Below are 26775 nucleotides of genomic sequence, written 5' to 3'. Positions count from 1 at the left end.
GGCCTCCATAGCTAGATTCACTGATTGTATGAGAAAGCTGGTGGCCTGAATCAGCTTCAGTTGTTTACAACTCAATGGGGGGGGGGGGGGGGGGGGGGGGGGGAGACACAAATCCTCCTGTTAGAGAAAGCGCAGGAACTTTGGTCAGAAGATTGATGGCGTAAATAACCTGGTCCGGCACCCTACCTCAAGGGAGTGGTAAAAGACCTTGGCTTTTTGGTTGACGAAAAGCTATCTATGAGGGAACATATCACTTCCATTTGTGGTATCTGTTTTCGACACTCTATTGCTTCTTGTTAAAGTGATACAGTGGTGCCTGATGAGTTCCAGGAAAGCACTGGTCCAGGCCTTCACCACAAATCAACTAGGCTATGAGAAGGCACTATCGGTAGTAGCCAATGAGACCCTTATGTCTAAACCACATGTGGTACAAGACACTGTTTTGTTCCATGACGTCTCCAGCGTCGGAGCACTCTGATTTCTTAAGTATACCTATGTGCACATTGTTATGGCACGGACACCCCTATCGCATCTTCTGCAACCCCTCTATCGCCACAGCCATCTCTACCTGATTTAGCATTTCTTTCACCCTGGGTGTCAGTGATGATAGGGAAGATTTAGTGTTGTGGCCTCCTGGACACTTTTTATGGCCCATCTGTAAGATCGCAGCAAAACCAAAAGGGCCATGAGGCACAGGGTCAGACTGATTTGCATATGGCCATGTCTGAACTGGGGAGGCGGAGCATCTAAAGAATGATGATGGATTAAACCCAGATCAGTTAACTGGGGGTGAGTGCTTGCATTGTTCAACACTCCGTCCATCATCCCCTTTGGTCCAACTATAAGATCCCCACACCTATTGGCGCACTTTCAATTTTACCTTCCCCAAAAGTTTTTTTGTCCATGATCACCTGTAGTATAGTGTCGAACCTGCCTTTATATTCCTCCAGTGTGGCATCCACTGATGGAGGGCTGGGGCAAGCTCCAGAGAAGATGCACTCTGTGCCCAGGCATTTATGGGTCTTCATCCGATGAGGGCCTCTGTACCTTAGATTTCACCATCATGTATCATGTAAATACACATGTATTGACTGTTAATCAGCTGACCTACACCCGTACCAGGCACTGCTGGTTTACTATTCTGGCTACTACTCACATCTCAGTGCCGCCGAGACTCTGAATCCACTTACAGGCACGAGCGCCGCACTGCATCACCCCTCAGGACTGGCCAAACCTTACCCCCTCTCAGCTCCAGTCGCACCTCGGCGGATTTGCTCACTGGGATACCTCTGGGCTCTGCTCCCCTACACAATTTATCTACCTTGGTGCCCCTAATGTAACCGATCAAAATGCAGGCGGAAATCCATGAATGGGGCCAATGAGTGTCATTCGCAGCGCTCAACTCCGCAGCAAGAAAGTGGGAACTGCAGGCCTCCCCTCGCCTTCATTCAGTAGTCACCGCTGTGGCCCAAGCCCAGCAGTATTCCCTCTGGGGCGCTCAGGCCTCCCCACCTGCTGCACACCGCTCTCTCAAGTGCCAGCTGCTAAGGTGTGTGCGTGTACCCGAGGCCCGGTGCCTCCCTCAGGCCACAAAATCGAATGCAGATGCTTTTGCTGGCTGCAATCTGCACTTCACCATCGGCTACAATAAAAACAGGGTTTCCCCGGGACCACAGTACCATTCTGTGGCAGCCGACCCCGCAATCCGTGTGTGCCAGCCACCAAGAAACGGCCCGTAGCTGCTCAGAGCTCCGCTCCATATGCCGTCTCAGCTTGCGACGCAGCCTCCATCTTGTTCACTCACGGGGCTCTGGCTCCGAGTGTCACAGTGACTCCAAAGCAACAATGTGATTCACCACTACTATTGAACAGGGTCGGTTTTAGGGCAATGCGAACGGTGCAGCCACACTGGGCGCCGACCTGTGGAGGGGGCATAGTCCTTGTTGGGGCGAGTGGGCGCTGTGTTTAGCAGTAACTTATGAGTGGAGAGATGAGGAGCACATTTGGCCTGTAGTCATGAGAGAATCAGAAGAGGAGGTCATGGGAGGATGACAAAAAGGATTGTCGCACTGGGCGCCACCGGCGCTAAAGCCGGCCCTGCTAATGAAAACCTCCATGGTGCCCCAGCGCTCATAATTCTCCATTGGGGGCCCATGAGGCAACACAGAGGGCGCAGGATTCTTCCTAGAATTTGACATGTTGGCCGGACCACAGCCCAGGCACATCTTATGTCTTTGCACACTAGACCCAAACGGCTTCTATCATATATTGAGATTAGTTTGGATCAGTCCTCTTCTGAGCATTCTTTGCTCAGCTCATCTGCCATCTATGCCTGAGGAGTTGTTCTGTTGTCTTTGAGTAAAGCTTTGTTATAATGAACTTGTACAATCTGGAGATAATTATTTTTTCTTATTATTGCCCCATTTTGAAAAGGTAATTGTGCACAGAGGAAGGGGCCCAGTCTTGTGATAACAGTTCCAGTTTATGCTGCAAGCAATGCTCAGCTGCAGATACTGCCAAAATTCATGTCCGCGTAGATGTTACTCCATCATGAGGTCTGTGAATGATTTGAATGTACCTTCTGAATACACCCTTACCATTGTCTAAAGTCGATATTTATTTGATTTGGGAAGCCCTGAATATTGTCAGTCACCGTGGTGACAAAGTCTCTGATAACAAGGATTCCCAAGTATTTCAATTGACACTGTATCCATGTAAAAGGCAAGAGATCCATTGCTTGTTCTGTAGTGCTTGATGTCATTGGCATATCTTTGCTCTCAGTACAGTTTCCACCCTGAAAAGCCAGAAATGTTAGTGATGACCTCCATCAGAGCCGGTACGGATATATCTGGTTTGCCAACTGCAGTAAGATATGATCCAGATAGAGCATTAATTTAAGTTCTCCTGCTGGTGTATGTTTCCCATTAATAGTGGCTGGTTTTCTAATGGCTAGTATCAGGGCTTCCAGTGCCAATATTAAGATTAGTGGTGAACAGAGACCCCCTTTTCTCGTGCCTCTGTTGATTTTGATGGAGTCAGAAATTAATCCATATAGTTCATCTTTGCTGTGGGGACCTGCTTGAGCCAGAAGTGTAAACGTGTGTCCAGTGCGAAATCACTCAAGTTTGTGTAACATATAAATCCACTCTACTTGATTAAACACCTTCTCCGCGTCAAGGGAGAGGACTATTGTCTCATCAGCATTGTGCATGGTTTGCCAAACTAGATGTAGCAAAGTCAACATGTGACACTGCGAGGATCGATTAGGTGCCAAATCCACTTGGTTCCTGTATATCAGCAGTGGAATAACTCTGCTCAGCCTCATGTCCAATATTTTCACATCACAATTGAGGAAAGCTATATAGTTAAATAGTAGATGACTGCTCATCTCACCCAGTCTTATGCATTATGGAAATGCAGGCTCTCTTAAATTCTGTTCAAACACAAGAAATCCCTGTACCCAGGTCTTTAGTTAGCAATCATCTAACGGGCATGAGAACATCCTACACTAGAATCTTCTATCGTAAAATTCTGGATCTACCCCCTCTTAATTCTATGATTGGGTCTCTAGTGCCCTACTGTCCATGCCAAACACTGTTTGTGACTACTAATAGGGGGTTCCAATGTGTATTCAACTCGACACAACCTATGATGTCAGCCCTACTGGGGCAATACATACAACCACACACAGACAAATGAAACAGGAAAAAATGTGTGGCGGAGAGGAAGGCACCTCACTGGCGAACACCCTCGGGGAAATTGGTCAGATGTTTACCAATACCTTACCCCTTTCTCATCATTGGTTGCCATTCCTTTTCCAATAAACAAACGTGTCACAACACAAAAAAATTAGTGAGACCGATAGTAAAAGTAAAGGTGCAGAAAAAGGAGCTCAGAGCATAGCTCCCGGACGTGAGAAACAATACAGAGTGAAGGTAAAATCAGCAGTCACACCAACTATACCACTTTATTACCGAATAAGGTATGCGCTGCTGAGTTAAAAAGGCTGGTAGCTTATTGTCGCATACCACTACCTGTAACCAACATGTTTCACTGCCCAATAAATTTTATGGCAGATTCATCAGGGTTAACACTCTTTTACTGCACCAGCGTTGGACATCTTTAAATCAGGAAACTGTCGAGTTGAAAAAACACACAATTTAAAAACAATTAGAACCCATTCTGAACCAAATTTACTCTCCACATATTTCTCATAACTGCGAATGAGAATAAAGGGTCACATTATCCTGAACCAGCCATGTTCACTCGTACCAGCCGGTCAGGCAATTCTCCGCCTTACTGTAGATTGTAGTATCAATCTGTAAGTAATTCAGATGTAATTAGTGCGGGAATGCCCCACCCAGAAAGTACCACTCACATGATGTACTCTTTTGTTTAAAAAAGGGGGTCCAAATCATCAATAGACTTGTAATACTCATTGGTTCCGTCCAATTTATACCCAAAAGGAAACTACAGGCTTGTTTCAACACAGGTTGTTACATACACATCCAAATCAAATTACACAATGGATTTTGTGTGAATAGGCATCAGACATGGTTATGCCAGGGATTGATATCCGACCCAACCAATCTTTGCCATGGTTTGTTTTGTTTACCAAGACCCTTCGTGTCCCAATACATAGCGGTGTTGAATAAAATTCTGCGATGCGCTTTTAACACCGACACCCCCACCGTGGTTCGTTTCATACCAAAGAACTGCCTGTCATAATGCAAAGCGATGTGAAGTGAAAGTACCGCAGTGCATTCCTGACAGCGACACCCTCGCCCAAGATGTAAATACCATTTGAACTTCCCCTCGATGGAAGTCTAATCTCAACAAAAGGAAAGCATCCTCAGAGAGCCCGCTCCTTACAGTACAGATATCGTAACGGGACCGTAAATCATCCCAGGAACGCCAACAGAAAGACATTCGCGCCTTTTAAAGTCTATGCGCGATATCCAGGTTCGTGGACCAGGCGATCATGTGATCGGGACACCAGTCACATGGTCATGTGGGAGGAGCGCATTACCATAGTGACCAAATGAATCTAACTCTTTTCCCATACGCACTAATGCGAGTGCCATCTTAGAGTGGGCATATATTGCGAGATCGCCTGTGATTTCCCTAGGTTTTAACTGTCAAGATCGATTATTATTTAAAAATAGAGGTAAACCAAGATGTTCAAACTTCTCGCTTGATCCTGCCACCATAAAACCCCTTTATTTAAAAAAAAGGTTTTCCTGGATGGTAAAACCACTATGCTAATGTCAAATAATGTGTTTTAGTGGTTATAAAGTCCAGTGTTGGGGATGGCGCATCACAATGGTGATGAGCCGATTGTACTCTCCTCCCATATATGCCAATTTAGGGGCCATAATTGAGTAGTAATCTGAAAAATCTACCTCCTCTCTCATGGTTACCACAGTGAATCCCCATAAATTACAAGGTACAGGCATGAAAATATGTAAAAAGCATGTAAAAAGCAACAAACCATCCCGGGTATACAATATTTCTTTCCTTATTAATATAGGATGGTGTAGCAATAGCCTGAAAAGCACAGTCAGTGTTGTGATGCCTAATGCTGTATTAAACCACAAAAGATGGCCATATCTCGACCAACCTTTATTTCTCATGAGCAATGCATAATTGTTGGACCTTACAGCATTACAATTTAGAGGGGCAGTCAGGGTACCAATCAGAGATGGGCATATTAGAAAGGCAAGCAAACTATTTGACTTTATTCCATTCAATAATTTCATTTAGGCCCCGCCTGTCACTGCCCTCTCTAAAAATCCATTTTGCTTCTTTTGTGATCAAGATTGATTCGATGTTATTCGGATTGCCCTTCACTTTCTCCAAAACTGTCCATGTGAAGCTGTGTTTTTTTTGGTGGCAATGTTGAACCAGTTTGGTCGTCAATTTTCCTGCCCTGATAGTACTTAAATGTTCCTGTGTGCGGACCTTTATTTTCCTCGTAGTGAGTCCAATATATTGTAGGCCGCAACTACATAGTAACCTATAAACAACATTGATGGTGTTGCAGTTACTAAATTGGTTTAAAAACCATTCCTTTCCTGTAGATAACACAACGCTACTGCATCTTTTGGTCAGGGGGCACACGAGCACATCCCACATGGGTAATGTCCATTGGGTACCGTTGTGGATTCATTTCTTAAAGGCACCCGGTCCCGGGTGTGGACAAGCCTGTCCTTAAGATTGCCTGACCGTTTAAAGGCAAATCTAGGTGGGGGCATAGAGAAGTCTTTATTGCTCAGTAAGTTCCAATGTTTTCTGATTGACTGCCTGATCTTGGTGGCCATGGACTCATAGGTCATCACTACTGGTAAGCAATCCTTTTTTTCTTTATTAGTATGTTCAAGAAGAGCACTACGAGGGGTATTGAGGTATTGAGAGGAGGTAGATTTTTCAAATTACTACTCAATTATGGCCCCTAAATTGGCATATATGGGAGGAGAGTACAATCGGCTCGTCACCATTGCGATGCACCATCCCCAACACTGGACTTTGTGACCACTAAAACACATTATTTGACATTAGCATAGTGGTTTTACCGTCCAGGAAAACCTTTTTTTTTAAATAAAGGGGATTTATGGTGGCAGGATCAAGCGGGAAGTTTGAACATCTTGGTTTACCTCTATTTTTAAATAATAATGGATCTCGACAGTTAAAACCAAGGGAAATCACAGGCGATCTCGCAATATATGCCCACTCTAAGATTGCACCCGTATTAGTGCGTATGGGAAGAGAGTTAGATTCATATGGTCACTATGGTAATGCGTTCCTCCCACATGACCATGTGACTGGTGTCCCGATCACATGATCGGCTGGTCCACGAACCTGGATATCGCGCATAGACTTTAAAAGGCGCAAACGTCTTTCTGTTGGCGTTCCTGAGATGATTTACGGTCCCGTTACGATATCTGTACGGTAAGGAGCGGGCTCTCTGAGGATGCTTTCCTTTTGTTGAGATTAGATTTCCATCGAGGGGAAGTTCAAATGGTATTTACATCTTGGGCGAGGGTGTCGCTGTCAGGAATGCACTGCGGTACTTTCACTTCACATCGCTTTGCATTATGACAGGCAGTGCTTTGGTATGAAACGAACCACGGTGGGGGTGTTGGTGTTAAAAGCGCATCGCAGAATTTTATTCAACACCGCTATGTATTGGGACACGAAGGGTCTTGGTATACAAAACAAACCATGGCAAAGTTTGGTTGGGTCGGATATCAATCCCTGGCATAACCATGTTTGATGCCTATTCACACAAAATCTATCGTGTAATTTGATTTGGATGTGTATGTAACAACCCATGTTGAAACAAGCCTGTAGTTTCCTTTTGGGTATAAATTGGACGGAACCAATGAGTATTACAAGTCTATTGATGATTTGGACCCCCTTTTTTAAACAAAAGAGTACATCATGTGAGTGGTACTTTCTGGGTGGGGCATTCCCGCACTAATTACATCTGAATTACTTACAGATTGATACTACAATCTACAGTAAGGCGGAGAATTGCCTGACTGGCTGGTGCGAGTGAACATGGCTGGTTCAGGGTAATGTGACCCTTTATTCTCATTCGCAGTTATGAGAAATATGTGGAGAGTAAATTTGGTTCAGAATGGGTTCTAATTGTTTTTAAATTGTGTGTTTTTTCAACTCGACAGTTTCCTGATTTAAAGATGTCCAACGCTGGTGCAGTAACAGAGTGTTAACCCTGATGAATCTGCCATAAAATTTATTGGGCAGTGAAACATGTTGGTTACAGGTAGTGGTATGCGACAGTAAGCTACCAGCCTTTTTAACTCAGCAGCGCATACCTTATTTGGTAATAAAGTGGTATAGTTGGTGTGACTGCTGATTTTACCATCACTCTGTATTGTTTGTCACGTCCGGGAGCTATGCTCTGAGCTCCTTGTTCTGCACCTTTACTTTTACTATCTGTCTCACTAATTTCTTGGTGTTGTGACACGTTTGTTTATTGGAAAAGGAATGGCAACCAATGATGAGAAAGGGGTAAAGTATTGGTAAACATCTGACCAATTTCCCCGAGGGTGTTCGCCCGTGAGGTGCCTTCCTCTCCGCCACACATTTTTTCCTGTTTCATTTGTCTGTGTGTGGTTGTATGTATTTCCCCAGTAGGGCTGACATCATCGGTTGTGTCGAGTTGAATACACATTGGAACCCCCTATTAGTAGTCACAAACAGTGTTTTGGCATGGACAGTAGGGCACTAGAGACAATAGATACCCAATCATAGAATTAAGAGGGGGTAGATCCAGAATTTTTCGATAGAAGATTCTAGTGTAGGATGTTCTCATGCCCGTTAGATGATTGCTAACTAAAGTCCTGGGTACAGGGATTTCTTGTGTTTGAATTTCATTGAGTGGAGGGCTTTCCCTATGGTACCCGTCTTTCCCTCTAAGCTCCCCTTGTTATTGTATCTCTTAAATTCTGAACAGTAGATGTTCTTGTGTGTAGATTTCGGAAAAACTTTATTTAGGAAGGGAACTGTTAGTGGACTTATAGGATTCCAGTAGGAAGCCATCTTCTAATTTTGCCATCAGGATAAATTCCTCTGCAATCCCTTCTGTTGAAATCACTTGGGGTTGTAGGCAAATTTGGAATCGGTAATCAGGTCTTAAATGAGTCTTCCTAGGTATGGCAGTGGGTGCACTAGAAATTAACAGCTCATTGTACAATGCTCTTTTGTTATATATATCAGATTTGTCAGTACCTTCCCGCTGAGGTAACAAATTGCAAGAATGGCCGCCCTTGTCTTATGTTGTTTTAGGTGCAGGTCCAACAGCCTCCCTGCTTTCTCTCCATGTTTGTAGGCCTTAGACGAGTCATTGATATGGCAGAAAGTTCCACAGCTGTTCTCATTATAATTCATGTCTGATCAATGTATTATATACACTTGGAATAGAAGGTAGTTTTATGGCAGAGAGTTACTCTTTATGTCTCTCTTAGAACCATTGGCAATTAATGACACCTTTATAGCCTTGGGAGACCTAAACTTTCATCTAGATAAACTGGAGGATACGGAAACGGTATCACTAATGGCCGATTGCGAATCGCTGGGTTTAACTCAGCTCATTACTGTACCCACACACGAGGCCGGGCACATTTTGGACGGTCTTTTCTCCAATATTAAGGAGTTAGTAATTCAAGATGTACTACCCCTTACGTGGTCTGATCATTATGCAATTGTATTTCATGTTCCCATTATTTAGGCCCCTAGTACAAAAAAAAAACCCTCAAAACAGGAATCATTTAGAGTCTGGAAGGACATTGATTATGAGATTTTCAGAAACTCACTGATTAAAACATGTCCCGTTATATCGGAAGACCCTAATACTGCAGTGGATCAGTACTGCACCTGGTTGGATAATGCGGTGGAAGCTCATGTCCCTTTTAAAACTATCTCAAAAAACAGGAAGGTGCCCTCAGCCCCGTGGTTCTCGGAAGCCTTAAGAAAGCAAAAGCAGATCTGTAGGAACCAAGAAAGAAAGTGGCAAAAGACCTATGATAGCGAAAGAAAACTTAAATATGAAGAAACGCTAGCTGTCTATAAAAGAATGATTCAGGAAGGAAAAAAGAAACACTTTGAGGAACAAATTGAAAACTCTAAAAACTCATCAAGACAACTATATGAGGTGGTAAAAACATTGGCGGGGAAATCGGAAGACCTGGGTCCTCCACTTTCGCTGGAATTCTGCGATGCCCTGGCTAACTTTTTCTTTTCTAAAGTACACAACATTTACGCTGAGTTTTCAGCAATAAAATTGAAATGTACTTCATCAGTTAAACCCCGCCCATGTTCATTTTCCCAATTTAAAGAGATACAATAGGAGGAGAAAGCTGATATCATCAGGCTGATAAAAACTGGCTCAGCCTTAGACCCATGCCCCCCCAAAATCTTTCCCCCAATAACTGATCTTATTAGTGAAGTTACAACACAAGTCTGTAACAAGATGTTTACATCAGGGGTCTTTCCGGACAGATTAAAAAATACTCTATTGAAGCCACTTCTCAAAAAATCTGGGCTTGAGAAAACTATGTTAAAAAATTACAGACCCATTGCTATCCTGCCGTTCTTGGCTAAAGTAGCTGAGAAAGCAATGAATAAACAACTGTCCCAATACATTGAACAAAACATCCTACTTGACGATTCACAGTTTGGCTTTCGTAAAATGCATGGGACCGAGACTGCACTCATCAAGGCCGGGGACGACATTAGGACCATTAGGGACCAAGGAGGGACAGCGTTACTGGTCCTGCTGGATTTATCTGCGGCCTTCTACACGGTCAATCACTCCATCCTGATTGACCGTGTCGAAGAACTGGGAGTCCATTCCATGGCTAGGGCCTTGCTTGCCTCTTTTCTGTCAGGCAGATCACAGGCAGTAACACTAGGACCTTTTAAATCTATGGATCTTGCTCTTCCATGTGGTGTTCCTCAAGGCTCATCCCTAAGTCCGACACTTTTTAACATCTATGTGTCGGACTTAGCTAGGGTTATTATAAGCTAACGGATGAGCCTCACCACATATGCCGATGACACCCAGTTGGTGTTGGCCATTAAGAATGATGGGGAAGAGGTGGCAGCACGATTTCAGGAGGGCATGTTGGCAATTAAGGAGTGGATGGCAGGAAACTGCTTACGACTCAACTCCGAAAAGACCGAGGTAATCCTCTTCGGAAAATTATCTCCGTCTGGTGGCCTTCGTCATTAGGAACCATACCGATTCCGGTTCATGAGGTTAGAAACCTAGGGATAAACTTTGATGAAAAGCTGAATTTCACCAATCATGCTAACCAGATAGCATCGGCTGCCTTTCATAAACTCAGACTGCTCAGAAAAATCCTACCATTTCTTCCAGATAATGCGAGGAAAACGGTGGTTAGTTCCTTGATATTATCATCACTGGATTACTGCAATGGTTTATTTGTGAATGCTCAATCTAAGGTGGTGGCCAAATTACAACTTATTCAGAATGCAGCAGCAAGGCTGCTGTCAGGCACCCCTAAATTTAAATCCGTTAAGCATGTAATAAGGAGCTACCACTGGCTCACAGTAAGAAATCGGATTAAATTCAAAGTCCTATGCCTTACCTTTAAAGCACTGCAAGGTCTTGGCCGGGTGTTTCTCAGACAGAAGCTCGCCTTATATCAACCCAAGAGATCACTTAGATCCGAACATCTGTACCAACTAACAGTGTCACGGACTAGGATGGTCACTTGGGGAGATAGATGTTTTACAAATACAGCGGCCAAACTCTGGAACACTCTGCCGATGGTGATAAGGTCAACATCGTCACTGTGGCAATTCAGAAAGTTCTTGAAGACTTGGTTGTTCGACCAATGATTTTTTTCTTCACCATACTACTTTTAAAACCTGACAATGTTCTTACTGAGACAATAAGATGAGTCACAGGGCCAAGACACCTACGGGTATACGCCGCACTTTACAAATCGTAAAAATAAATAAATAAATAAATTATAAAACCAAAACCATGTCCAGTCAATGCATTAAGTGTAGTGAGAGTGGAAGTCATTCTACACTCTTTTTGAATGCCACAGCGGGAGGGATTGAGTGAATCTCCAGTGGTAGAGAGTTCCAAATCCTATAAGCACTTCGGTGAAGGAGAGAGTAAAAAAACTATTTTTCTTGAATCTGAGCAGCTCTAGTAGAAGTGACCTTGCACTTTTTTGGGTGAGCAGCTTCTAGACAAGATGAGTTTCTATTAACAGTATTTAGCGGTTCCCATAGTGATGTGCTTTGTGAGTTATAAAGGCTACTTTTAGAATGCATTGTGCTTCAATAGTTAGCCAGTTGATAGTGATCTGAGAAGGTGTTATGTTTGAAGGGACTCGCAGCCAGGACCAGACTGGCAGCCGCATGGACTGTGGCCTTTATTGGTGCAAGATGGGACTGTGTTATACAAGATAAAATTACCTTTCCATAGTTGAGTCTAGAAATGATAAGTGCTTGCACCACATTCTGAAGGTCTTGCAGAGGGAACAATGGTCTAATTTCATTTGAGTAATCTTAGTTGATATGAATGAACCCTTTTTGGCTCTGGAGGTAATCATGCTCAGGTGTTTATTTAGTGTGATTTCAGGAGATTTGGTGCAGTCAATGATTTCTGAGTGTGTTTAAGCAATTTTGCCAACTTTGAATTGAGGGAGAGTTGTGTGGGGGTTGAGATAAGTAGGAATTCCGTCAAGTTTGATTTAGTTTTAGGTGATCCACAGCCTGCATTTAATTTTTTTTAAAGTGACACAGCTATATGCAAATCAGTCTTGACCCTGATTTGAGACTGATTTGCATATAGCTGGGTCTGAATTGAGTTGGCGAAGTGAGCTAAAGAACAATGATGGATTCAACCCAGATCTGTGACTGGGGTGGAGTGTCTGAAAAGTTTCAGCGCTCCGTCCATCATCTCCTTGTGTTTGCTTTGTTAGCCATAAATTGGCTGGGTATGCCCAGACGTGGGTCCCTTGCTCACTTTGCCACTGGATTCAAGCTAGCCTGGCTGATGAGGGGTGTTACCCCAAAACGGGTCCCAGGATGCTTGTTTCCAGTTCAGGGAAGACCTGGCTTGGCAGTTTGGCTGGATTGTTCACATAAGGCACAGGGTCAAGATTGAGTTGCGTATAGCTGGGTCTGAACTGAGATGGCAAAGGGAGCTAGATAAGGATTATGGATTCAAACCAGATCTATGACTGGGGGTGTGTCTGAAAAGCTTGTGCTCCGTCCATCATCTCCTTGTGTTTAATTTAATTTAAAAGAGGTCAACAGTAGAGCCCTTTGACGTGATTTGGACCATTACAGAGTCATGTTAGGTTTTTCTTCCTCCGAAACTCTCAAAGATGTGCGACTTGAGCATTGCTGGTATTATTCCATTGTAGTTTAAAATCCCAGAGGAAAATGTTGTTGATTGGCAAGAGAGATTGTTGAGTGATGAGGTCAATTATATGTTTGGTTGAGAGTTGGTTATCACCTGGCATGTGGTATAGAATGTGAAATTTGGTCACTTTCAAGTTCGTCATGCGGAGTTCAACAACCAGATATTCGTAGATTGATTATTTTTCCACATTGAAGATGTTGAGCAGCAAGGTATTTCGATGTATGATAGCTATGTCGCCTCCAGCTCGACCCTCCTGCTCAAGACACTTGGTGGAGGAGTTGGGGGGTGGACTAAGAGGTCGATAAGTAGGGTGTAGAGGTTGTTCAACCAGGTATCAGCGAGGAATAGGATGTTGATCCTGTGAGATAATATTGAATCAGCTATTTCTGTGTTGTGATTAGTTGCAGGTCGACAGTTAGTAGTATACATTTCATGTTGGTTTTAGTGGACATGGTTATTTGTTCCGAGACAACAACCACGTTGATAGTAGTTTCTATCATCTCTTCTCTCACTGAGTCTTTGCCCGTGATTTTGTATCCCATTATCACTAGAATGCTTATAAATTAAAAAATATATAACTATAATATAAAATTAAGGGTTCTCCTTCCTCTCCCAGGTTCAACTGAATGGAAACAATTCTCTGATGCTGGACGAGTCAGTCAAGGAACACACTTCCTATATAAAAGTGCAATAGAGCCTGTTCCAAGGTGCCAATAGAGTACCCAGTTTTCAAAAAGAAGGGGTACAGACAGGAGTTTCACACAATCCCAGTCCTCATAAAACAACCATGGCATGTCACCATAGTTACATCACTGCGGCAGAGAGATTAGATGTATAGGTAAGATGCTTAGGATGCCTAGCCTCAGTGCCAATTAATGGAAAATGTAGGAATTTCCTCAGTTTCAGGTTTAGCAGGAGAAATTACCAATAGAGTTGCTGCCTTTTGGTCTGAATCTTCCAGAACATTTTTATGGTGTTGGCAGTAGTTCCAGCTTTTCTATTCAGCAAATGGATAGTCATTTACCTACATTTAGAAGACTGGCTTAGCAAGTCTTCCTCTTATAAAAGGTTAGCCAAGGATCAGAAAATGGCAGTTGTTCTTCTTTGTGACTTGTGTTTCCATACCAATTTCAGGGAATCCACTCTAGAGCCAATAAGGTGTACTCAATACTTAGGAACAGAACTGGAAACAGCAAAAGGACAAGTGTCTTTTTCAAAGGAGAGTTGTCTGACCATTCATCAGAACTGGCTTCTACTTTGTCTAGCTTAGTGTCCTTCACACAGACTAGTGTCATCTTGTTGTGTGTTTACTGCATGGCGCATTGTTGTTTTTCCTATGTTAGCCTATTTGTGCACGTTATAGGCTGCATTTCTTTTACACACAGTTCTAAATAAGCCTGCTCGCTTTTGTACCACATTGTATTATCAAACAGAACCCGCATACGTTTTTGTATTCTGTTCTTTTCCTGGGATTTAGTCTGAACACTATAGAGAAGGTCAAAGAACAATGTCCCTTGTTATTCTTTCTTGTCAGACGCTAGCACATAGTCATAACATGAGACTACACCTGCTGTTTGTGAGCAAACATATCTTGCCATATAACTGAGGACAGAAGTTCTGAAAACACACACTCTGAGCGAAGGTCCTGAGGCAAGATTACCACGTCAGCTGTGATGTAGAACGTCCATCTATGTATGCTAAGGTATGAGGTCCGCCACTTATCCCAAAGATCTTTGATGTATAATCATTTAGCTTCATTAAGAAGGGGATGGTGGAGGATTAGGCTAATCTGTCTTGTAGTATGACAGGGTTTTTTATGCTATAATATTTGTCAACTATGCTAGTGATATTTTTGCTATTTATTTGGTTTTTAATTGTGGTGCAAATACAGCATCTTGGGGCACAATAGTTTAAATAAATATTCTAAACTTTATTTGTGTCTGTTGTTGATCTTATTGTTGACAAGTATGTGTGGGAGAGCAAAACCGTGTGTCCTGTTACCGCGATCGCTGAGAGGATCGAGAGTGTTGTGTTCTGGGGTGCCAACTCACTTGTTTCTCTGGAAGGGTTCGGAGGGCAAATGAGGTACTACAGCTAGTCGGACTTGGGGTCATAGATACTGAGGTAGTATGATGATTCAGTCCCTACATGCTGATGTTCTGTGGTCCCAAGCATAGTTCTGTTCATGAGCAGAATCCCTCCAACAACCTCATCTAGGCTTTGTGGCCTCATGCTTTTTCTGGTCTAGGATGCAAGACTGCAAATTAGACTCCTGCACACTGCCTGGTTAATCAACAATGCTAGAAATTGGTAATTATAACAATAATGTGCAGATGCCATGTAAGGCCTTATAGTTCACTTAGATAGTTGATGTTAGGAGGGTTTTAATACAATTTAAGCAAACATTTGCAATGCAATAGGTCTTGCATTACTGAAAGTTTGAGCTATAGGCGTTGCATTATTATTTGCAACTCCAATAGGTCAAACGTCCAGTAATGTGAGACCTATTGCATTGCAAATGCTTTTTTAATCTTGAGTATACCTCCCTCCTCCCATGACGTTCTTCAGCAGATCAGTGGCTTGTAGAAAAGGCCTAAGGGCCACATGCACGACCATTCCAAAGTGCTACTCGGAATTTGCGCTCAATTGTGAGTTGCAAATTGCAAGTCGCAATTTGGAATGTACAACAGTGTCAGAGACCCTGATTGCGATTCTCAATGAGGTTTCAAAATGCGAGGCTCATGAATATTAATGAGCCATTCGCAATTTGCGACCCCATTGGGAATGGTTGGCCCTCCCAGGGATGGTGGCCTGCTGGGTTCAGCAGACCTCCATGTCTGGGACTGCTCGTCAATAAAGCAGTTGTTTTAAAAATGCAGCCAGTTTCCTTAAAGGAAAATGGGATGCATTTAAGTAAATAAAAATAAAACTTTTTTGTTTCCTTTTTTAAGGGGAGGTAGTGGTCCGTGTGCCAGCAAGGAATCTAGAGATGGCCAGAAATGGCCAACTAAAAGAATCAATTGTTGATGTCCGCTTAACAGGAACCAAGCACTGAAAGGCGGGACAGATGCGCAATATTAACCAAACAGAGAAAAGGAATTTTAAAAAGCAGCCCACCTAACCCACCAAACGCGGTGGGAATGTCCAAAGTCCCTGATAGCCCATATACCGAATATAGCATGCCTCGCAAAGTAGCGTCATGCGCTGCCTAGGATCGATCTAATAAAAATGATGTACATAAGGATTAACAATTGTTTGTAAGCAATAGAGCTGTTTGCATAGGTCTAGCCTTATCCAAACAGACTATATCCATGTACTGTTATCCATTATGAAAAATCGAATAGACCTTTGGATGGTAAGCCAAGGGCCCATTCTACAAGAAGGGAAACAACCACTGATGCTCTTATGAGGATTGCCCCCATTCCTACCTTGGTACAACTGCCGCATTAGATCGACCCATACATATGCTAAGCATTATTGTTGGGACTCAAGGTCCAAGGCAGTTATATTATTTGTATAAAAGTCTATATTTGGGATCAAGCTTTAAGGTTGGGCTACTTTGGTTCTCTGTTATTTTTAAGGAATATCAGACAGAATTCTGTCTTGATAAAGGAAAGTTACTCGTAGTCCTGATACTGCATCCTGGCTATTATCTCACCCTAGGCTTCCTCTGTGTTTCACGGCCACAGTTTTTAATCTAGTATTATTATGTTCTCACCTGTGTGACAAAAAAAACTGATTGACTTCATGCTGTGTATGATGACACAGTGCAGTCTTCCACATTTTTTTTAAAGGAGAAGGAGCAGTTTTGACTGCTTTACAATTGATTGTATAGGGCCACCATTTTCTGATTCTAATATTATTCTATAATATTAGTTAGTAGTGGTGGTGTTTTCAGTAAACTATACTACTTTCTTTGCAATTTGGCTTGTTGATTTAAAAGAAAATTCATCTGTAAATGTTTCCTAACTAGGAAAATGTTCTAGTTATTAAGAGACCAGATTGTTATAAAAATGTGTTCCGAAATCCTGCATAGGATCCCTTTTATGAATTCAGAGGCAATACCCATAGTGAATAAATAGAATTAACGGTATGTAACATTTCCTTGCTAATTTGGTGTTAAGGCTTAATGGAGCGGTTCCATACAAAATACAATCTTTTCATTAACTTTGTTCTCTGAAAACCCAATAACTTCTAGCTTTTGTACAGTTTGCTAACCTCCTTTGCCTCTATCTTCTCCAGGGGTGCCGAAATGCCAATGACTGTGAAATGGACCAATACTGTCACGTCACGGTCTTCACCAGTGAGTGCAAAGTCTGCAGAGCTGAGAACATGGTGAGTACATACAAAACCAGGATTGAGAAACATTATTTGAACCTGTTTTTACATGTGTTATGTTTAATGTCTATTGGACTGCAAAATTAAAATGTCCCCCACCTGGCATATATATCTCCATTGAGCCAACAGAAAAATAGCTTCAAGTAGCATGATTGAGAACGGGGATTTGGCTCTATGCACATGTTGACTGCCCTGAGTAGAAGCATTTAAGCGGGTAGAGGCTGTGCGCTATTGGCAAAGTGTATTCTGATTGTTCACCTAACATGGCTGCCACATGTAACTGCCACAGTGGCATTCAAAATGAAATGGAAAATTCTACACCATAATGTAATGCGTCACATCTTAAGTTGCATCTCATGGAGCAGTGGGCTACATTAGCCATAACAAACTGAACTGCTCTGACTTTACCATCAACATTCACAATACAAAGAATATTTACTCCTACCTCTAGACTTTCAATCACATCATGTACGGTTCAAATGAATCAGCTGTATCCAGAAACTGATTTGTACAACTGTTTTTACTTTAAATCAAACATCAATCAGTCATCTCTTTGAGCAATAACCCAAGGTATACAAGTAACTATGTTTTGTCAACTTCTTACATTAAGCCAAACTTGATTTGGATTTTGAAGTTAATGTAACAAGTGTGCAACTTTTGCATAGTTGTCTCTTTGTTGCCTTCAATCTCCTGTGCCCTCAAAGATTACATACGAAACTTGAACCCGGGACAGCTTTCCTAGGGATATGTGGTGACGACTCACAGGAAAGGGAAAGGACCTGCACTGGAACGAGGTGTTACCTCCCTGCAGCAGAAAGCCACATGAGTGTTGGCCCAAAAGGCGAGCTTCATAGCTAAAGCCACCTTTGAAGAGGAAATAGGTAACACTTGGGTCCCATAGTTAAAGCAGAATAGCTGGCACCTTCGGACAGAGAGGGAAACTTATTGTTAAACCGGTTTTTCAGGGGCGGGTAGCCCCCTTGGTAGCCCCAACTCTGGGTTGCATCTTGAAATAGCCAGATGCCACACTTCTCAGGAAGTGGTCATCAGGAGGAAGTGAACCTGGTAGCCCACTGGCTACCAACTTCATTCTACCGTAAGGGTATTTTCTGAGCATAAATGGGGCATCCCTGGCACCCAGAACTTTGCCTGTAATTGAGTAAGGTCTGAAGAAGGGCTGCCCATCTGTACCATGGAACCAGCAAAGAGAGGCTGCACTGGCGTGGGTTCCACCTGCTGAACTTGGTGGCTAGCAAAGAAGAGTGTCTGTGCCCACTATTTCATTCCCACGGAGAAGAGGTTTCTGGAGACCAGCCAAAGCAAAGAGACTCCAAGGGTCAGTTGGTGGAGCTCATGTTCACAGCACATGGCCACAACAGCTCAGAAGCCCGCTAGGGCAAGTTGGAAGCCAAAATCTTCAGATCTGGGGATGTGGCCAAGATCAATGTGGTGTAGAACACTAATTTCAGAGCACCTACCACCGATCCCTGCTCTGGCCTAATATCCTGCATGTCTCCAGCCCTCCTGCGACACCCCCGAGATGGGGATGCCATCCAGAACTGCTGAGGACCACTGATAAGAAGGATCTGCTGACGGAGTAGCTACAAGGCCCAGTAAGGTGGTGAAATTGAACCCCTCAAAGATGTTGGAGGGAACCACGGCGGTAGAGCAGAAGCGCTGGCGGCCTGATAGGACTGGCCGGTACCAGTGGTGGAGGACGCCTTTATGTGCTGCAACTGCTCAGGCCTCCCGTAGATGGACATGCGGAGATCCTTGCCTACCCTGGGTGCCAGGATGCAGACATGTTGACCTGGAAGACAGACCAGGTTCGGTGGACGCCTGTACCAGTGGGAGCCGCAGAGGACTGTGTGGGGGTTAGAAAGTGGGGTGTGTTGAAGTGAATAATCAGATTATAAGCACATCCCTTACTGAGGGGTGGAGGTTCATATCCCTACTATGCAGGAGAACAGGTAGCCATAGGCCTGAGTGGACGGAAGTAGAGCTAGCTCCCAAAAAGGCTGCACATGGGCTCCTTCTGCCCAAAAGCTGCACAGATCAACCTGTCCCACCTACCTAGTGTTGGCAGCGGGCCTTTAACAGGGTGAAGAACTGCCTATTGATGTGAAGTGGCAGGTAGGACTGATGCCTCCTTGGTGAAAATAATGGGAGGCCATCCCATGCAAAAGACAGCAAAGACACCCACACAGGGAGACCTGTGCTTGTCAATTGTGGTAGTGGGGATGCCACAGAGACAAGCTGGGCGGTCTGGGAGCTAGGCTAACCACAGTATTGCACAGCTGCCTGGCGCCTCAGGAAGTGATGAACCGGAGGCAGCAAAGAGCTAGTTTGAGGGACTTCAGAACTCAACAACCTCACCCAAAAATGGTGAAGCCTGGATGGGACAAGACTCCCACGATGAAAGGACAACAACACCATCCTCAGCATTGCAAATTGGGAGCTGGGGTTCCAAACTTAGGTCCATGGGAGACGGCCTAATGAACTAAGCAGAACAGCTCGGGAAGTTTCTGGAAGTCATTGTGTTGTATAGCATTTTAGGACCCTAGTGTAATTTTCCAGATTTATGCCCTTATGTAGGTATAAATCACCATGCCCTTATATAGGCATAGAAATCATAATGCCAGCTGAGGGTGAGATATGCGGACTAACAGGCACATAGGTACCATCTACTGCGAACATTGCTAATGTGACTGACGCTGATGGCGATGCTTCTCATCTGTTTACGATTGATCTACTTGAAGTGGTTCAACTCCCACCTACTGTGGTAGACGATATCTTTGCCAGCTTAAAAGATGTAATGTTTTCTCCTGACACCGAGAATAACTTCTGAAATTAGCACACAGCGTTCTATCAACTTTGAATTCGACCTTCGTTTTTCAAAACAAAAAACTCCTAAGTTTGGAACTCTATTTTTCTACGATTTGAGTTGACTTTTTTCCAAAATTGAACTTTGGCACAAGGAAATCTGCTTATAGTAGACCTATTCTTAGAGAACAAGAATTCTTTGAATACTTCCTAGAAACAATATAGAACTTATCAACAAACCAAAATAGTATATATATTTTGCTATGGGATGGTCTTGACCTTTTTTCTGTATTTAGAGCCATTTCATAACTGTAAATTATATGCTTCATTCAGTTAGCATTGCCAATATCATACTTTATGCTTGAATTGTAATCATTGCTTTTAAATGCGTACAGTACAATTGCTCATGTTATGTGTACACCCATTTTCAAAAGCATTTTATGTATTTATGGGTGGGATTGTAAACACATGCTTTAGATATGTTTTAGTGCTTACATTTTTATAATGTCGAACATAATAAAGTGGAGTGGGTGTTGTATAGCATTTTAAGACCCTAGTGTAATGTTTCCGATTCATGCCCTTTTATAGGTATAAATCACCATGTCCTTACATAGGCATAGAAATCATTACCATATTTAGACATAGCTCATGTAGTCCAAATACGGCCTGGCTACTTCCACTAGTCCTGAAAATCCACAACGATTTCTTGGAAAACTCGGCTTCAGCAGTTAGGGACGTCCCCCTTGCTTGAATATTGATTTGTCCAAGAACTGATGGAGTTTTTAAAGAACTGAGACTCTTTGATGATGTTATTATGTCCACCTTTACGTCAAACCCGGCACCTTCACGGTATAAATATGCCCACACTTGCCCAAGCAAACACACGGTGGTTTGGAGCAGTTCGACTATCTACTTGCCGACGCATCTCGCTACAGCAAGTGCAGAAGGAAGCCGACCATCCAGCAGACGCACTGAGAGAGACGCTGTCTTTTCTCCTGCTGAGAAATCCAGCTCCAGTGTTCTCAAGCTCCCCTACCGGGGTGTTGCGAAATCGAGTCCTGAGACAGAGAGATACCAGACCTCCTTCATTCTAATTCAAGGTACAGAGCTGATTAGAACCTAAGAGAAATCTTGGATAGATTCTTGGCAAAAAGAATACTAAACTTATGCTACACCTCACTTACTTCTTCCCTCATACTAGACTTAGGTTAGGTAGATCGGGGTAGGCGTATTTTAGAAGCACCAGTTGAGTACTTTTCGTCGTAATTTATTTATGTATGTATTTTATGGCTTAGAACCATACCATGCTTTTACAGTTTTATTTTATAATACTATTCTTGCTGTACGCATTACACTTTTCAGCCAGTATTACGATTGTAGAAATTCATTTCTTCTGCATGAGGAAGAAGACTGTTCAATAAATACTTTTATTGAAAACGCCCCTCTCTCCATTTCTCTTCACCGCTGGCGAAACGAAGCATGCACGAATGACTGAGTCAAATATCTATCTATTGTTTCCACGACTCTGAAGATCAGTTCTATCTTGGGGAATCAAAGTCGTCATGTTTATGCGGTTGTCAGAAACGAATCCCTTCTTGTGTATTCGAGAAAGTTTCTAGTGACCTCTGAGCTAGCTGGCACTCACAATTAAGTCTAATATATTCGATAGAGACCTTGTAGACATAAGTCCTACGTCACATCAATAGGATATATTATTCCAATGCGCAGAGCCTATTGGGAATATAGGAACTACGCTACGTGGTGCCCCTTGTGGGGCACTAATTTAACGCTAGGTACTAGAGTAACTCAGTCGTGCTTTTCACAGAGACCCCTTTTTCCTGTAAAAATACTCAAATTGACGTCTGGAGTGGTTTAAAGATAAAATATCCGCCACAACTGAGTAGGACGAAAAATCCTATGTATTAGTTTTATGGTTTGTTCAACATTGAAGGATACAGTGTTCCGAAAATATTGTGCACCTTATCTTTGTTTCCTTGAAACTTGCTCTGCAAGACTTTCAACAAAATGTCGGATATCGACTCCGAGACCGGTAGACCTACAAGAACCGGTGGAGCTGCAGCTACAGACCTACCGGGTTCAGACGTTACAGGTTTTCGACAAGACGATGTTGATGCTATAATCATCCCGGAAAATGTACGGAAAACAATAGCCATAAAGCTTATAGAAAATGGCCTCTCACCAAGAGGTGGTAGTTATATTTGTCATAGAGGCACACGCATATCGGCAGACAGAGGCACACTATTCATGGATTATCTTCCCTGAAGCAAATCCAACAACACATGTGTTCCACTTCTACAAGATAGAAGAACATTCAGCGGAATACGTTCCTTTCGAGGACATTGAAATTCCACTAACTTACCAAGAGCATCAGCTCTGGTTTAAAGGCGCCCTACAACATCAAAATCACATTACCAGGTTCGGTCCACTAGGTAGACCAGGAGCAACATGGCCGGTACTAGCTAGCTATACACCACATCCTGACATTGAAAGAATGACAGGTGTAGAACTGTTAGCTCAGCTAAAACAATTAATTACAATTCTTTGACAATTGGTACAATATGTCATGCGGACTCTACAATCCAACCTTCTATAAGAATTTCACAGCAAACCCTTTATCAAGGGAACACAAACAAAATTACACCACAGACTATACAATCAGTCATTGGTAAATTACCAACAAAAAAGGAACAAATTCCAACCTGGTTAGCTCAAAAAATTACTCAAATCGAGGCAGTATTTCCTGATAGTACACCTCATGAGAAACACAGGATTCTAACAATCTGTTTACCAATGGGGATCGCACCACACCTGGAGGACTGTGACACTTGGCGTACAATCTTTGCTGCAATCTACACAAAAACACATGGTGTTCCGTCCGGATCACTGACAGAATTTCGACCTCAGAAATATCGACCTACAAGAATATCGAGTCAACAATATCGAGGGAAAAAATATCGACATCCTATCTACAACATGGTAAGTACAAAAATATCGAAAAAATAATATAGATGTAAAAAATATCGATGTTAAAAATATCGATTTTTTTTCTTTTAATATATAAATGTAAAATTAAGTATATAACACTAATAAATAAAATATACATATTTAAAAGTATGTAATAATGTTTACAATTAATAAATAATTCATATATATTAATAAAACATTAATTAAATATATACAGTAAATATATAATATATATGTACTGAACAATAAGTATTAATAATTATTTTACTAATTTATAAATTAATGAAATATATTCTAATTTACTAATACATTTACAAACATAAAACAATAACATAAATAAAATGTAAGTAATATAAAAAATAAAATAAACATTTGATATTTTAACAATTAATTATATAAAACGTTGGATAGCGTAAGGGTAAAAATTACTATTCCTACTCCAGAGAGTGGAACAGTAGGGAAAACTGACCCTGAACCCAAAAAATACCCCTTTACCCAAAAACTGAAAACTGACCCTGAACCCTAAAAATACCACTTTACCCATGAACTGAAAACTGACCCTGAACCCTAAAAAAAAACCCTTTACCCATGAACTGAAAACTGACCCTGAACCCTAAAAATACCCCTTTACCCAAAAACTGAAAACTGACCCTGAACCCTAAAAATACCCCTTTACCCAAAAACTGAAAACTGACCCTGAACCCTAAAAAAAACCCTTTACCCATGAACTGAAAACTGACCCTGAACCCTAAAAATACCCCTTTACCCAAAAACTGAAAACTGACCCTGAACCCTAAAAAAACCCTTTACCCATGAACTGAAAACTGACCCTGAACTCTAAAAATACCCCTTTACCCAAAAACTGAAAACTGACCCTGAACCCTAAAAAAAACCCTTTACCCATGAACTGAAAACTGACCCTGAACCCTAAAAATACCCCTTTACCCAAAAACTGAAAACTGACCCTGAACCCTAAAAAAAACCCTTTACCCATGAACTGAAAACTGACCCTGAACCCTAAAAAAAAACCCTTTACCCATGAACTGAAAACTGACCCTGAACCCTAAAAATACCCCTTTACCCAAAAACTGAAAACTGACCCTGAACCCTAAAAATACCCCTTTACCCAAAAACTGAAAACTGACCCTGAACCCTAAAAAAACCCTTTACCCAAAAACCCAAAACTGACCCTGAACACTAAAAATACCACTTTACCCAAAAACCCAAAACTGACCCAAACTTAATTAATATTATTTAATTAGCAATTAATTATTAATTAACAATAACAATAAAGTAAATATATTAGCACATTAGCTGTAATTAATATAATGTAATAATTAATATCATTTTTCCCCAATTAATTAATTAATTAACAGTAACTAAAAATTATATATATAAATAAATTACTCTAATTAATGTAATTAACTAATTAATATTATTTATTACCAATTAATTACTAATTTAAAATATGTACAAATTTATATTAATTAATTAACGAATTAATATTAATTATTTGCCAATTCATTAATTATAAATATTTAAAAACATATATTAATTAATTAATTATTATTAAATTACTCCCCACCCTATTCCCCTATAAACCCACATCCCGCTACAGAAAATATATATCAATTAATCAATTAATTTTTTTCCCAATTAATGATTATTAATTAGCAAATAATTATAAATAATTAATTAATCCTACTAATTATTAATAAACTTACCATAATTAAATTACTTCCCACCCTATTCCCCTATAAACCCACAACCCGCTCCGGTACTAAAACATGAAATTTACTTATAAATTTATATATTATTATATAAAATTTATACACATATAATAGTAATTATTTCAAATACTTAAATTAAACATATAACACATACATAATAAAATACTATAAAATAATACAAATATCGATATTAGTGTCATCGAAATTAGTAACATCGATATATATGCTATCGATATTACTAACTTCGATATTACTTACATCGATATTAAGTATTTCGATATTACTTACCTTGGGTCGATATTCTGTCCTACGATATTCTTGCCTTCGATATTATGCTCCTTCGATATTTCAGACTCGATATTATGGTAGGTCGATATTTCCTACTCGATATTTTGACTGTGTACCGTTCCGTCCATGGCGGTAATACCAGACGTCCTGACACCGATTCAAAATGAATACGGGGCAGAGCTTGCTTTAAATCTCGGTATGAAGTTACTGAAGGATTTCAAACAGGTCTCAGCTATAATATAAGCTAATATTAAAGGTGAAGCAGCATCCGTGGCTATCTGCCAAAAACTAACAGAACTTGATGTAACTGAGCAACTGTATGAACTGGCCAGAATAACAGAAAAATCGTCTGAAGAACTTAGAAGAGATAGTTTGGGTGGGAAACCAGTAAAACCCGAACTAACAGAAAATCCTGAAAAAGATTTTTATTTTTATTAAAAACACTCTCATGGGGGCGTGGCTTGGCGGGCGAAGATGGCGGTCGCAGCTTTGTAGAGCTCCCGCTGGCCCGGACACAATTTGCTCATTTATCCTGGCCCCCGAGCCCGCTAACGATACCACGTGAGTGGCGTCTGTGCCTGGAGGTGCCTGGACCTCTCCGGTGTGCTGACCTCCCCTTTCAGACTTTTCCGGGGACCGGAGACGCCGGCGACGGAGTGTGGCCTGGTGGTTGGCGGTGGAGCCGGGACCTCGATTTTCAGGAGGCCGGGTGGTGGTCGGTGGCAGGTGGCCGGAGATGGTGCCGGCCGGACAAGTCCCCATCCGGCGATTGCAGCACCGAGAGCAGAAGAGTTGCAGAGGTGCCCTGGGGTCTAGTGCCGTACATTGGAGAGCCTCCCCAGGCGGCACGGCGTGGCGGAGGCCTATTCCGCCCTTGTGGGACCGGGGCCTCGAGTTTCGCGACCTTGAGACCGGCCTGGACCTGGGCGCAGTGGTTGACGCTTATCATCCCAGAGAGACTTTCAGAAGTGTGGATGTGCCCTGGCCCAGGGATTGGAGCCTCCTGAGTCCAACGCTGTGGGACCGCTCCTGAAGATCCGCCGGGGCCCGCCGCGGAGGGCGATTGCCCTGATCCTGGGGTGTGTTGTTTGGCTTGGCTGAGGGCTCAGGAGACCATAACCCGAGGCGGCTACCCGAGGTGTAGTGAAGGTGGGACTGCACGCGGCCATGACTAGAGGTGGTGGAGGGGGCCCGCCTAAGCAGGGTCCCATCGACAAATTTACCGGGCCCAGCGCCGGACCTGGGGCGCCCGGCGGCGGCAGCGGGGCTGGGCCGGACAACGCGGCGCTCCTGGCGGCAATCACCCAGTCCAGAGACATGCTAGATGCTAAGATTGGGGCTGTGGGTGCAGATGTGACACTGCTGCGCCAAGACCTTTGCAATGCGGTGGAGCGGATTACGGAGACGGAATCCAGAATCTCGGTGGCAGAGACGGACATCGGCACGCTGAAACAGAAAATGGCGGAGATGGAGCGTGTCCAGAAGACTCTCGCATCTCGAGTGGAGGATGCCGAAGGGCGCGCACGTAGAAACAACCTTCGCTTTATAGGTTTTCCGGAGAGGTGTGAGAAGGACGACATGGAGCAGTTTTTGTCCCAGTGGCTGGAGGGCTGGCTCCCACCGGGGGCCCTGTCTTCTTGTTTTGTGATCGAGCGTGCACACAGGGCCCTGACACAG

At 42.6% G+C, this 26775-nt stretch overlaps 1 protein-coding gene across 2 annotated transcripts in view; it reads left to right on the top strand.

Moving 5' to 3' along the window:
- LOC147701576 (dickkopf-related protein 3-like) overlaps positions 1-26775 on the top strand; it is an 879371-nt gene that overhangs the window by 535235 nt on the left and 317361 nt on the right. For both annotated transcript variants that reach the window (XM_086930237.1, XM_086930238.1), the window contains one exon: positions 17177-17269. In XM_086930237.1, coding sequence (XP_086786363.1) covers positions 17177-17269 — 93 coding nt within the window. The remainder of the gene's footprint in view (positions 1-17176; positions 17270-26775) is intronic.

Source organism: Lissotriton vulgaris, chromosome 7 (assembly GCF_964263255.1).
Source record: "Lissotriton vulgaris chromosome 7, aLisVul1.2, whole genome shotgun sequence".
Classification (NCBI taxonomy): Eukaryota; Metazoa; Chordata; class Amphibia; order Caudata; family Salamandridae; genus Lissotriton; species Lissotriton vulgaris.
Note: the sequence above shows the minus strand (reverse complement) of the source record. Positions and strands in the feature narration are given on the sequence as shown.